Genomic DNA, 12,008 nt, shown 5'->3' with positions numbered 1-12,008 from the left:
TTTGTAATTTAAGTAAAATATCCAAAAATGAAAAGCATTTTCTTTTGAATTAAAATGAAAGTGAAGTAAAAAAAAATCACATTCGACAATTATTAGATGTTTTCCACGATTTTGGACAAAAAAAAATTTTTTCGTTGGAACCACCCTCTTTCATCAATTATTTATTTAAAAAACAAGTGGGCCACCTCAAAATGTCGAGTAAAAAAATTTTTTTGTTCTTGAAAAATTTTTTTTTTTTATACGGTACAAATTCTACCCCCATACTAAGAAAAACAAAAAAAAATGTTTTCGTTCAATCCACCCTAATATATATATATATTTCTGATGTGTTAATCAAGTCTATCAAAATAGTAACCTTTTCAGACAATTTTTCAGAAATATACTAAGTACCATTACGTGCATATTCATGTAAAACTTTTTAATAATAATGAGCTAATGTAATTAATTCAACAGTGATATAAATTAATCAAAGTATGTCGACTTACCTTTACATTCTTTAATAAAAATCTTTGGTTTTTTGTCAAGACCAAGTGGCCTATGATTCATGTATTTACGACGAGTAAAATACTCAGACTCTGATTTTACGTTTTGCTTCATTTTCTTTTTTTTAATAACTTTATCAATTGAAACTACGCATTAAAACTTATTGTTCAACTCGAAATGATGCAATAACCGATATACATCAAATTCTTAGAACACCCGGGAACATCTGAACGTTGTCAACACAGAAAAGTAAAATGGACCTAGCCGTACATCCAAGTGTGTAGAGAATATATATATATATATATATATGTATATATAATGTCTATTCTGTTATGACTACAAAACTACTACTAATAACTTATTTCTTGTTAGCCACTTGGAAAAAAATTTATTTATTAAAAGATTGGCTAAAATTTATTTTGTACAATAAAAAAGGCTGATGTAAAAAAACCCTACGTCCCATTTGGAATTGGCTGCATGTAAGCACAAAAAGTCAGAGCTACCAATGTAACTTTACGCGCCAAATTTAAAAATGGTTAATTTAACACTGTTTAAAATTGTCATTAGATTCATTTACTTTTATATTGATCTATAAATTATACCTATCAACTATGCAATGGAAAAATATAAGTATTAAATGAAATTTAATATTTTTATTAAATCCAGTTTATTTTTGTGTTGATATTCCTACAGAGGAAATAGCTTGTATTAAAAAATGAATATCTTTTTTTGACAAACGATTTAATTACTGAATATCGATAGCCATAGTGTAGATAATAAAATATTTAAATGTTATTGTCAAACTTAAAGCTATGTCCATATAATTTTTTATAAACTTTTTTATATGTTAAAATTATTTATTTTTATTATTATTTATAGGAATATTGCAAGTAAAAAAATGTTTTATTCCTTTTATTAATATTTAACTTAATTATATGAATGTCTTTAAATAAAATTAAAACTTTTTGTATTAACTTTAATAAGATATTACAATAAATAATTAATCAAAATTTTTAACAGCTGAGGTTTTTTAATTTTTTATACCAATGTTTTCGGTGGTGTATAAAATTTATCACTTAAGCATAATTTATTTATGGTGTTTCATCTTTAAACATTATCATTCAATATTATTTATTGCCTAAAAAATATTCTAAAAGTTAATTATTACTCATCATGAAACCAAAAAGTTAACATGAAAAAATTATTTCAAATACTTTTGCAACTGCTTGTACTTTCTTGTATTTATCCGCCGTGCATATCTATTCCACTTGTTATCGCTGGGAAGTTACTTTACCAACAGTTGAATTTTCTATTAAGAGGGTTGATAGTGCGTCTGATGTTCGGAGCAGTTTTGGTAGATTTATGTTGTGACTTATTTTTTAAATGACCAATAACAATCAGTACATGAATATATTCTAATCATAAGTTTAAACTGATTTGTTTCATTTCAGTTGAACTTTTATTATGCTTCGAGGCATTTTTATTAATAATTTAAACAGTAATATTATTTTTTTTCGGTTCTTGGATTTAACAATTTTTCATAACAACTTTTTTTTTGAAAAGTTTATTATAGTTCCATCCTTAAAATTTTTCGGTCATTCGTTGGCTTACTACAGGGTTTGATATCTACTTTAGGCTCAGTCTATGGCACTCCATAGATTGTTGTTAAAAATGAATCGGACAAGATTTTCTAGGTTTTCGGGGTAAGTAACAAAGTATCACGATTAAAACAGAAGGCTTGTAAAACATCTGGTTGTAAAGACGAAAATATTGAATATAATAGGTTGGCACGATTGATTACAGCTACCCTAATAGCCACTTTAGCTTGAAATTGACGGTAATTTGATGCTGAAATCACCTGAAATTTGCTGCCCGAATTTGCCGACAATTTGACAGCGAAAGTTGAAAATAAAATTTTGTGGTTAATTTTTCTTCAAATTTCCCTGATAGCCAAGTTGGCCGAAACTTGTCGACAACCTACTGCCGCCAAGTTGGCCGCAAAAGTTGGCATTTCCATAAGTTGACGGCAACTTTCTGAGCAACTTGGAGCCAACTCGTAGTCAATAGTTATACAAGCTGAAAGTTGTCTACATCTTGTCGTCAAGTTGGTCGCAACTCAGGTACATCAACTTTCTGATCAGAAACTCTGGCTATCAGGGTTATGGTAACTTTTTATGAAAAAAAAACTCGATAGCCAGAGTTTCTGATCAGAAAGTTGGTGTACCTGAGTTGCGACCAACTTGACGACAAGTTATCGACAACTTTCAGCGCGTGTAACTGTTGCTGACAAGTTGGCTACAAGTTGCTCAGAAACTTGTCGACAACCTACTGCCGCAGCCTGCCACCAAGTTTCTGAGCAACTTATAGCCAACTTGTCAGCAACAGTTACACGAGCTGAAAGTTGTCGACAAGTTTCTCGGAAAGTTGCCATCAACTCATAGAAATGCCAACTGTTGCGACCAACTTGGCGACAGGTTGCGGCAGTAGGTTGTCGACAAGTTGCGGACAACTTGGCTATCAGGGAGTCGGTAATGTTTATTCTTACCATTTCAGAAAGTAAGCAAATTTATACATAAGATTGTCTACAATTTGACGGTAAAAAAATACTGAACAATTTTTCAAGTCAAACTAACAATAAATTGACATAAAATTTGCCTGGAAATTGACGACAACTTTTTTCTAATCAACTTTTGAAGTGAATTTGCATTCTGATTCGGGCAGTAAATTTACATCAAATTCAATAGAAAGTTGCATACAAATTGTCGTAAAAAACGAAAAAGTCCGAAGTTGATGAAAATTTGTGAAAAAATTCTAGGAAACTTTTGTAAGTAAACTTTTGCTAAAGCAAAATGTACTATTAGGGTAGAAAAATAACGCTACCTTTGATAGTCAGGCTTGCTGAGCAAATAATGGCTTTACAAACCTGACATCTTGGGTTACTCATTTCCAAACTAGTTACAGAAAAAATGACACAAGTAGCCAAGTTTTTTTCAGTGAAAGGTTCCTCCAATTTGACGACAAGTTGTTTGTATTTATATGATGTTCTAACATTTTACTACTATTCGAGTACAGCTTAAACCAATAGTAAGCATTAATTTACGCTCACTTTTGGAAGGCCATTTAAAAAAAAATAATCTCAAAGATGTGGAAAAGTATCCTAATATTACAGTCTGCTTCTCAAAAGTTTACAGAAGTTTCCGTGAATTTTTTGTCAAATATCCGTCAATTTCGGGCTTTTCCGTTTTTGACGATAATTTGTATACAAGTTGCTATACGATTTGACGTAAATTTTCTACCCGAATTAGAATGCAAATTTACTTAAAAAGTTGTATACAAATTGTCGTCAAAAATGGAAACCCCGAAGTTGATGAACACTTGACGGAAAATTCAAGCGTACATTTATTAGGATCTTTTTCTAGTAACAAAAGATACCTCTCAACTGAAAAAAATGTAATTGCAAATTTTTTGTTCCAAATTTTGCTGTCAAATTGTCGGTAAATTAGGGCGGAAAATTTCGGCAATTTCGATTGTCAAATTACTGTCAATTTCATGCTAAAGTCACTATTAGGGTAAAAGTGTAAAAGTCGAACTAAATAGGTTTGTTGGTAAGGTAGTTTTTGCAAACCATAGAGAAGAGAAAGAATCGAATGTTTACATTAACCAAATTTACGTTGCACAAGAACTAATATTAATATTTTATTTTTCTAAATATTATTTTATAACAGACAAGCAGCGTGAGCGAAATTGAAAAAAAATTTATTCATCAACTGTATTTATACTTTCATTCAAGAAAGATTAAATCGTAAGAATTAATTGTGTTCTTGGATGACCTTACTACTCACACAAGTACAACTAAATAATATAAAATATAAAAAAAAAAAATAAATAAAATGAGTCTGAATTAATTTATTTCAATTTTTTTAATTGTTTATGAACGATAACTGTTCAACGAGTGAATAAACTTTCCGTAAGACACAAAACCATGCAAAACTATTATTATTCTGACTAGTTATTTAGAGTTTGGAAAAACCAATCGTTATATTATTTATTTATCTTTTAGATGAACGTGTGGATGAGTTTTTATTATAATTTTATTTAATTCAGAAATTTAACTGGATAAAATTTCTGATCTTAATTCCAACCGATGCAAATTGAATCTAGATCGATCAATTCTTTTTAGAGAATATAAAATCATTGCACTACATAATGTTAGAGCATCAGAAATACGAAATTAAAAGAAAATTTTCATCACGAATTGATCAGGTTATATACGGAAAATAAGTTCTGAACTGTTTAATATAATTTTTTATTACTTCAAACCAACATGATCTTATCATATCTTTATTTATGCAACTAAATCTTAATTTACGTTTGTTTAGGTTTTAACTTATAGAGAATACTGCATAAGCACGATGTCTTTTCGATTTTATTCAAAATTTCTGATTTAACTATTGTGGATACAACGCTAATGATTTTATTTAATTTTATAAATAATTGAATTTATTCAAAATCCTTGATCCTGATTTGAGTAAATAAATTATCATATGTACAGTTATAAAAACCTATTCGATGGAGGATGGAAATTTCTGTAACTAAAATTCTGACTTAACTTCCGTGACATCAACAAAAAAGCCTAAAATAAATTTCATGCAGAGTTAAATTACCTACAACTTCAATCCTATATATATCTGTCGTATTTTGAATCATTTAGCTGAAATTTTTGTTTAGTTTCATCGACACCAAGTAAAATATTTATCATTTTTTAAATTAAAATTAAAGTTGAACGATCAAAGTTACATCAGAAATATACTAAGTGAATTTTACGAAGAACTGAATCATCACCAACAAAGACATTTCTTATTATATTTTCTTTTAACTTAAGATTTTGATTCATTATCTGTCAGACATGAAGAAAACGCTAAAATAAATTTCAGAGAAAATTAAATTCTTAAAAACTTCAATTGAATTTTCCTGAGTACTTGATTATTTCACTGAAATTATTATTTGCTGGTCTCTGTACAGTTTATGGTGGAAGCCGATTTTTTTTATCTTATTCAATTATGAAACTCTAGATGAACTTTCTTTAGATGAATAAATATTTAATCGTGCATCAACTAGAACTTCGATTCAATGTTATCTATATCGCAATTTATAGAAAGCCACAAGGACAAGATGTTTTTTTTATTTGTTCCAAAATCTGGGCTGAACTATCGATGATGATATTAAATACCAAATCATAAAAAAAAATAGAATTTTGATTAAACATAATTCTATTGCATGAAATCTTTGATCATTCAGTAAAAATTAAAAATGTGTTTTTCTGAAAGTCAATATGAATGAAAATTAACAAAAAATAATTATATTTATCGATGATATTAAAATTGTTGCTGACCTGTTGGAGAAATAAATTAATAATGTGAACAACTTTTGGAGAGATATTAAATGAGGTCGTAGGAAATTTGATAAAAAATTATGTTCTTTAAAAATATGCCAACGTGTCAGTCAAAATTCTCGCTAAATCATGATACACACATCTACAATAAATCAGTACAATTTTGTGAAAAATTATTTTGTCCATAAGAAAGTTTTCGAATACGTTGCTCGTAAACTCAACAGTTCGGCTGTAATATTTAGTCTAATGAGGTAATAAAGAATTCAATGAAAAATTAGTTATTTAGAAATCTGCCAGCATGTCAATCACAATACTCGCTAAGCTATAAGAGATACGTCTCAAATGAATCAGTTCAATTTTGTCAGAAATTATTTGATCTAGAAAAAATTTTTCAATAACATTGCTCGTAAACTCAACAGATCGGATGTAATTTCTAGTATAATAAGTAAAGTGGGCCAAAAGAAAGAACTAATTTTTTTTTTTCGTTAGCTAACGTAAAAATCTGGTTAAAAATGATGAAAAAAAATAACAGTAAAGTTTGAGTTCTTAATGTTTACATTAAGAAGCGCCTCTTCGTAATTTTTCATTTCCCATTTGAATAACAGGAAAAAAATATTTTAAGTATGGAATTTTATACCTTGGCCCTGGCTTATTGTACAGATAAATTCAGAATATAGTTTTGTAGGGAATTGAACGCTCTACAAAAAAAGTCTCTTATCATTTTTTGATAAATTCATCTGTTCAAAAGTTATTGGAGCTTGAAGTCAAATCAAAGTAAATTTCTAGATCTATTTACTTTTCTGGCAGAACTATCCAACTTATCACAAAACTTTATAAGATTTTTTTTGTAGATAATTTTATTTCCTACAAATTATTTTTAGTTAAGTTTTTTCAAACTCCACATTGTTTTCTAGTTATTTTCATATTAATGTCAAGTTCTTAAAAAAAGTAGTGTTTTGATCGATCTCAAGAACTCGATATTGAAATGGAAATAACTAGGAAACAATGTGGAATTTGAAAAAACTTGACTGGAAATCATTTATAGGGGATGAAATTGTCTACAAAAAAGATCCTCTGAAGTTTTGTGATAAGTCTAATAGTTTCGCCGGACATGTAAAAAGGTCTAGAAATTTACGATAATTTGACCTAGAGCTCCAATAACTTTTGAACAGATGGATTTATCAAAAAATGATAAGAGACTCATTTTGTAGAGCGTTCAATTTCCTACAAAACTATATTCTAAATATATCTGTACATATATAAGCCAGGGCCGAGGTATACAGTTCCAAACTTAAAATTTTTTTTCCTAAGTCATTTAAATGATATAAAAATCATGAAGAGGCATCTCTTTTTATTAATATTAGGAGCTCAAACTTCACCATAATTTTTTATCATCATTTTTAACAATTTTTTTCACAGTAATTAAAGAAAAAAAAATCGGTCTATCGGATAACCCTGCGGGCCAGCCCTAAAACTTCCCGCTGTTTTCAAGCTCCTTGAACTCGAAAACATTATTGTGAATATATTTTCGAACTCTTAGAGCTCGAAAATACTTTTGTATGCCATTGTTTTCTAAAAAAACATTTTTTAGCATTTCTTTCTCCCACGATATCTCGCGAACGAATTAATTGATTTTGATGGTTGAGGCGGCAATCGACGCGTTTTATTAAGTTCTAGAGCTGATTAGATTTTGAAATCGAATGATTCAATTTTTATGTAGATATCCGAATAAAAACGTTTTTCACTATTTTTTTAATCAACGATATCTCGTAAACGAATGGACCGATTAAGACGATTGAGGCAGCAATCGACGTGTTTTATCAAGTTCTAAAGCTGATCAAATTTTGAAATTGATTTATCTAGCCGTTTTTGAGAAATTTAAAAAAAAACAAAAAAAAATTTTTTTTCAATTCTTTCTCCAGTCGCACATATTAAATTCTCATCTTTACATAGAAAAGCATCTTTACGTAGAAAAGAATATATTAGTTGCTCGTTTTTCAATTAAAGTTCTCGCTAAACTATGATAGATACCGCTACAATAAATCAGTTCTATTTTTTTAGAAAGTTCATTGTCTATATAAAAGTTTCTGATATCATTGCTTGTAAACTCAATAGTTTAGCTGTACTTTTTAGTCTTATGAGGTAATGAAAAATTCAGTTATTTAAAAAAATTTGCCAGCTTGTCAATCAAACTTCTCGCTAGACTATGAGAGGTACGTCTACATTAAATTAGTACAATTTTTGTCAGAATTTATTTCGTCTGTATAAAAATTTCCGATAATATTGCGCGTGAACCCGATAATGTGCCTGTAATTTTCAGTTGAATGAGGTAATACGAAAATTCGAGGAAACATTCAGTTATTTGAAAATCCGCCAGCTTGACAATCAGAATAGTCGCTAAATTATGATCGATACTTCTAAAATAAATTCGTACAATTTTGTCAGAAATTATGTTGTCTATTCAAAAGTTTTCAATAACATTGCTCGGAAACTTAATAGTTTAGCTGTAAGTTCTAGTTTAATGAGGCAATGACACATTCTGTTATTCAGAAATTTGCCAGCTTGTCGATCAAAACTCTCGCTAATCTATGAAACATTCGTCTGCAATAAATTAGTACGATTTTGTCAGAAATTACTTAATTACTTTATTCGAGCTCAAAAAGATTGAAATTATTAACATTTTCTGTGGAAAGTTTTGATTCGTAAGTTCAACCAGTTTAAAATTTTTTTCCCAACCTTAAAAGAAATTCCGATAAATGTACTGCAGATAAACTGAAATCGTCGCAAAATAATTGAACTACAATTTAAATTCTCTACAATTTCAATTCTGATTAATCTTATCAAATTTTAATTAGTTCAACGAACAAAAAACCATGGATTCAATGTTTTATTTTAATCTTTTAATTTAAAAAATTTTCAAATCTGTTCTTTATGAAGATATTTCTCTTGTCAAATAATTTTATTAATTTCTCGATGTCTAATGAATCGAAATGAATTATTTCACATTCATCAAGTCTTTAAAGATTTTGTTTCACAAGGCTTAACGAACAATAAGGTGTGTCACAGTAAGGTACAATTGATAGTTAATAATATTTTGTACACTCTACTTTTCTGTGACCGTCACACAAGCGTTATGTATAATATAAAAACCTGTATATATAAAAACCTGGGTGTAACGTCACAGAAAGGTATCAAAGTCACACAAGCGTAATAAAATATAACTGAAAATCTCTTTCACATTTTTTTCGAAGGTTCAACAAATTTACCGTCTGATCTAACTGAAAATTTATTTGACTCTATTTTAATCACTTCTTCTGATTTCCGTCTGAATATATTGAGTTCATCAAGCATAAGCATAAACAAAAATTGGAAAATCATTTGTTTACACATCGATTATGTTCTCTAGTTTTATTATGAAGTATAAATTGATACTTTTCTCCAGCTCATGCACAGAAAAAAAAATTCTCGACTGAAGGTAAATATTCTTCATTCGAGAAAATTTTTTTGAAAACCTAAACTTTCTCAAATAAAATAGAAATCTTCTCCGACCACGACGAATTTTTTTTAACCAAGACAAATTCTCGTGGCTCAAGAAAATCTTGACTTGGTTCCTGAAAACGTTTGTCTTCCGAAATGTTTTCTTGACTCAAGATAATTTTTCTTATGTGTTGAGATCAAAATTATCAATGCTTTCTCTGGAAAGTTTGGATACTGATTCGCAAGTTCAAAGGGCTTTTAGTTTTTTTTTCTACCTCTATCGCAAACTGCGAAAAATGTACTGCAGATAAACTGAAATCGTCGCAGATCAATTGAACAATTATTAAAATTTTGTACAATCTCGATTCTTATTAATCTTATCAAATTTCAAACAGTTGACCAAGAATATTATCAATCTCCTATCATCAATCTTTACACATCATAAATGCAATATTTTATTTAGATCTTTAAGCCTTAAAAATCCTTGGAGCTGTTCTTCAAAAAGTTGTTTCTCTTTTGGAAAAAATTTGTTAATTTATCGTAGTCTAATGAATCAAAATAAGGTATTTCACATTCATAAGTTCATTAGAAATTTTGCTTCACAAGGTTTGACTATCAGTAACGTGTGTCACAGCAAGGTATAAATGATAGTAAATAATATTTTGTGCACTATACCCTTATGTGACCGTCACACAAGCGTAATGTATAATATAAAAACCTTTGTGTAACGTCACAGAAAGGTATTAAAGTCACACAAGCGTAATAAAATATAACTGAAAATGTCACACAAACGTCTATACAACATACATATATGTATATACACATATATATATATATATATATATATAAATATTGTATTATTCTATGAATTATAATTTTTTTAGAACTTATTTGTACTAAAGTTTATATCATTATATTTCTATTTTATATAATAATTAATAATATTCTAATACTCTAATAAATTCTAATACTCACAAAGTTATAAAACAAAATTATTTTATATAAATAGTATTAATTATTATTTAATAACAATTAATTTGTAAATAATATAATTAAAATACAAATTAACCCGAAAAATCACTTCTCTTTACCAGTTGTGTTGAACGTGTGGTAAAACAGGCTAAAATACTGGCGGCAAAGAAATTTGGCAACAGCGCAGTTTGAAAAAGATCGGGAGACTTACCCACGATGGGCGGCAGAGCGCCGCTTTCTCAAACTCGGTCTCGAATTTTAGAATGTAAAAATATTTTCCAAGGGTTTTTATGCATGTAAATAGCATTAAAAATTTTTTAATAGATCAAAGAAAGAATTAAATTTTTTTCAAAACTACGAATTGAAGTAGTTACGAGACAAAAAATAAAATTTAAAAAAGGCGGCGCCACGCTCATAGCGTGGGCTAGGAAGGGTTAATTATTGAAGCTCGTATTATTTTGAGAAGAAAAAAAAATCTTATCGCTATAACACAAAATACATTTTGAACGTATGATATAGGCGATTTCTCTAAATGTTAATGTTTTTTTATAACGTTTTGCGTTCGAGTTGTTCAAAATTAAGATCTAAGAAAGATCTACATGAATTTGAATAGATCTGAATCGTCTATTGATATTAATATAGTAGTAAAATAAAAAAAAAAAAGTTATGCCTACGATGATCTAATTAGATTTTAATCAGGAAACACGGTAGTATCTCGCGCCAAGTACACATTCAAACACATGTATATATGTGAAGTGTCATTGCGCGAGCCTACCGTGTCTTTTTACCGTAGACAGAACGGTATTTAGCTTCAATTATTTTTTCTCGGGTATATTTTTATTCATAGCTTAATAAATTACCCGACTCCATTGAAAAATTTACAAATTACGAATCCATAGTAATTTGATATCACAGAAGCTAGAGCATTTGAGCAACCGTCCAAAAGTAAACCTATGATTAAACTTACTTTCCGGCCTTTAGTTTCAGCCATACAAGCCCAAAAATATGGGCCCAGTGCCAGTCCTAAAATAACTCATTGTTGTATATTCGATTAATTATATATATTTTTTTTAAATATGATGAATGTATTGATAATTATTTTCTTTTGTCAAAGATAATTACTCTTATTTTATTATTTACCAAACAATGAACTGATTGCTATGCGATCCTGTGCAATTGTTGACATTTTGAAATCACAAACAGCTGCTGGCATTACGAAACTGACATTTTCAAAACTGATACCAGTATTTATTGATATTAAAGTAACAATTATCAACATTTTATAGCTAAACTTGCCAAAACCTTATTTTTTAAAATAATAATAATGATTAATAAAATTAATTAGAAATAAATAATCTCATAATATTTTTACCTGTTTCATTTAAAGCGTCTTGAACAACTTGTTCATCTATTCGTGAAGCTTCCATCATAAAAAATCAATATACAATTCTTTTTTTGAACAGAAGTATGAAAAAGTCAAAAGTTTATTAAAATTCAAAAGTGTAGACTCAATCGCTCATGTTCTTATAAAAGAAATAAATTATAAGTAATAAAATACAAATTAAATAATAGTATGCTATACCGTCAAATGAAGATTTCAAATATAAGTAGAGGTGGACAAATTCGTAACGATTTGAAATTTTGTGGAGTTGTTCTGAAAACTTAAATTTTATTAACTTGTTTA

At 28.6% G+C, this 12,008-nt stretch overlaps 1 protein-coding gene and 1 long non-coding RNA gene across 6 annotated transcripts in view; one reads left to right on the top strand and one right to left on the bottom strand.

Annotated features, from left to right (window-relative positions):
• LOC130672535 (synaptic vesicle glycoprotein 2B-like) overlaps positions 1-12,008 on the bottom strand; it is a 35,978-nt gene that overhangs the window by 21,805 nt on the left and 2,165 nt on the right. The window contains exons 2-5 of one of the 5 annotated variants that reach the window (XM_057477206.1): positions 11,907-11,985; positions 11,697-11,847; positions 11,465-11,626; positions 11,185-11,347 (exon numbers count right to left, since the gene is read on the bottom strand). In XM_057477206.1, coding sequence (XP_057333189.1) covers positions 11,185-11,347; positions 11,465-11,626; positions 11,697-11,754 — 383 coding nt within the window. In that variant the 5' untranslated portion in view covers positions 11,755-11,847; positions 11,907-11,985. Of the gene's footprint in view, positions 1-11,184; positions 11,348-11,446; positions 11,627-11,696; positions 11,848-11,906; positions 11,986-12,008 lie in introns of those variants that run through there. The other 4 variants (XM_057477205.1, XM_057477208.1, XM_057477207.1 and 1 more) reach the window with 4 other exon arrangements.
• Positions 4,092-6,571, top strand: LOC130672536 (uncharacterized). Its single transcript, XR_008990717.1, has 3 exons — positions 4,092-4,450; positions 4,544-4,746; positions 4,863-6,571. It is a non-coding gene; the product is annotated as an uncharacterized LOC130672536 (long non-coding RNA).

Source organism: Microplitis mediator, chromosome 7, assembly GCF_029852145.1.
Source record: "Microplitis mediator isolate UGA2020A chromosome 7, iyMicMedi2.1, whole genome shotgun sequence".
Lineage (NCBI taxonomy): Eukaryota > Metazoa > Arthropoda > Insecta > Hymenoptera > Braconidae > Microplitis > Microplitis mediator.
Note: the sequence above shows the minus strand (reverse complement) of the source record. Positions and strands in the feature narration are given on the sequence as shown.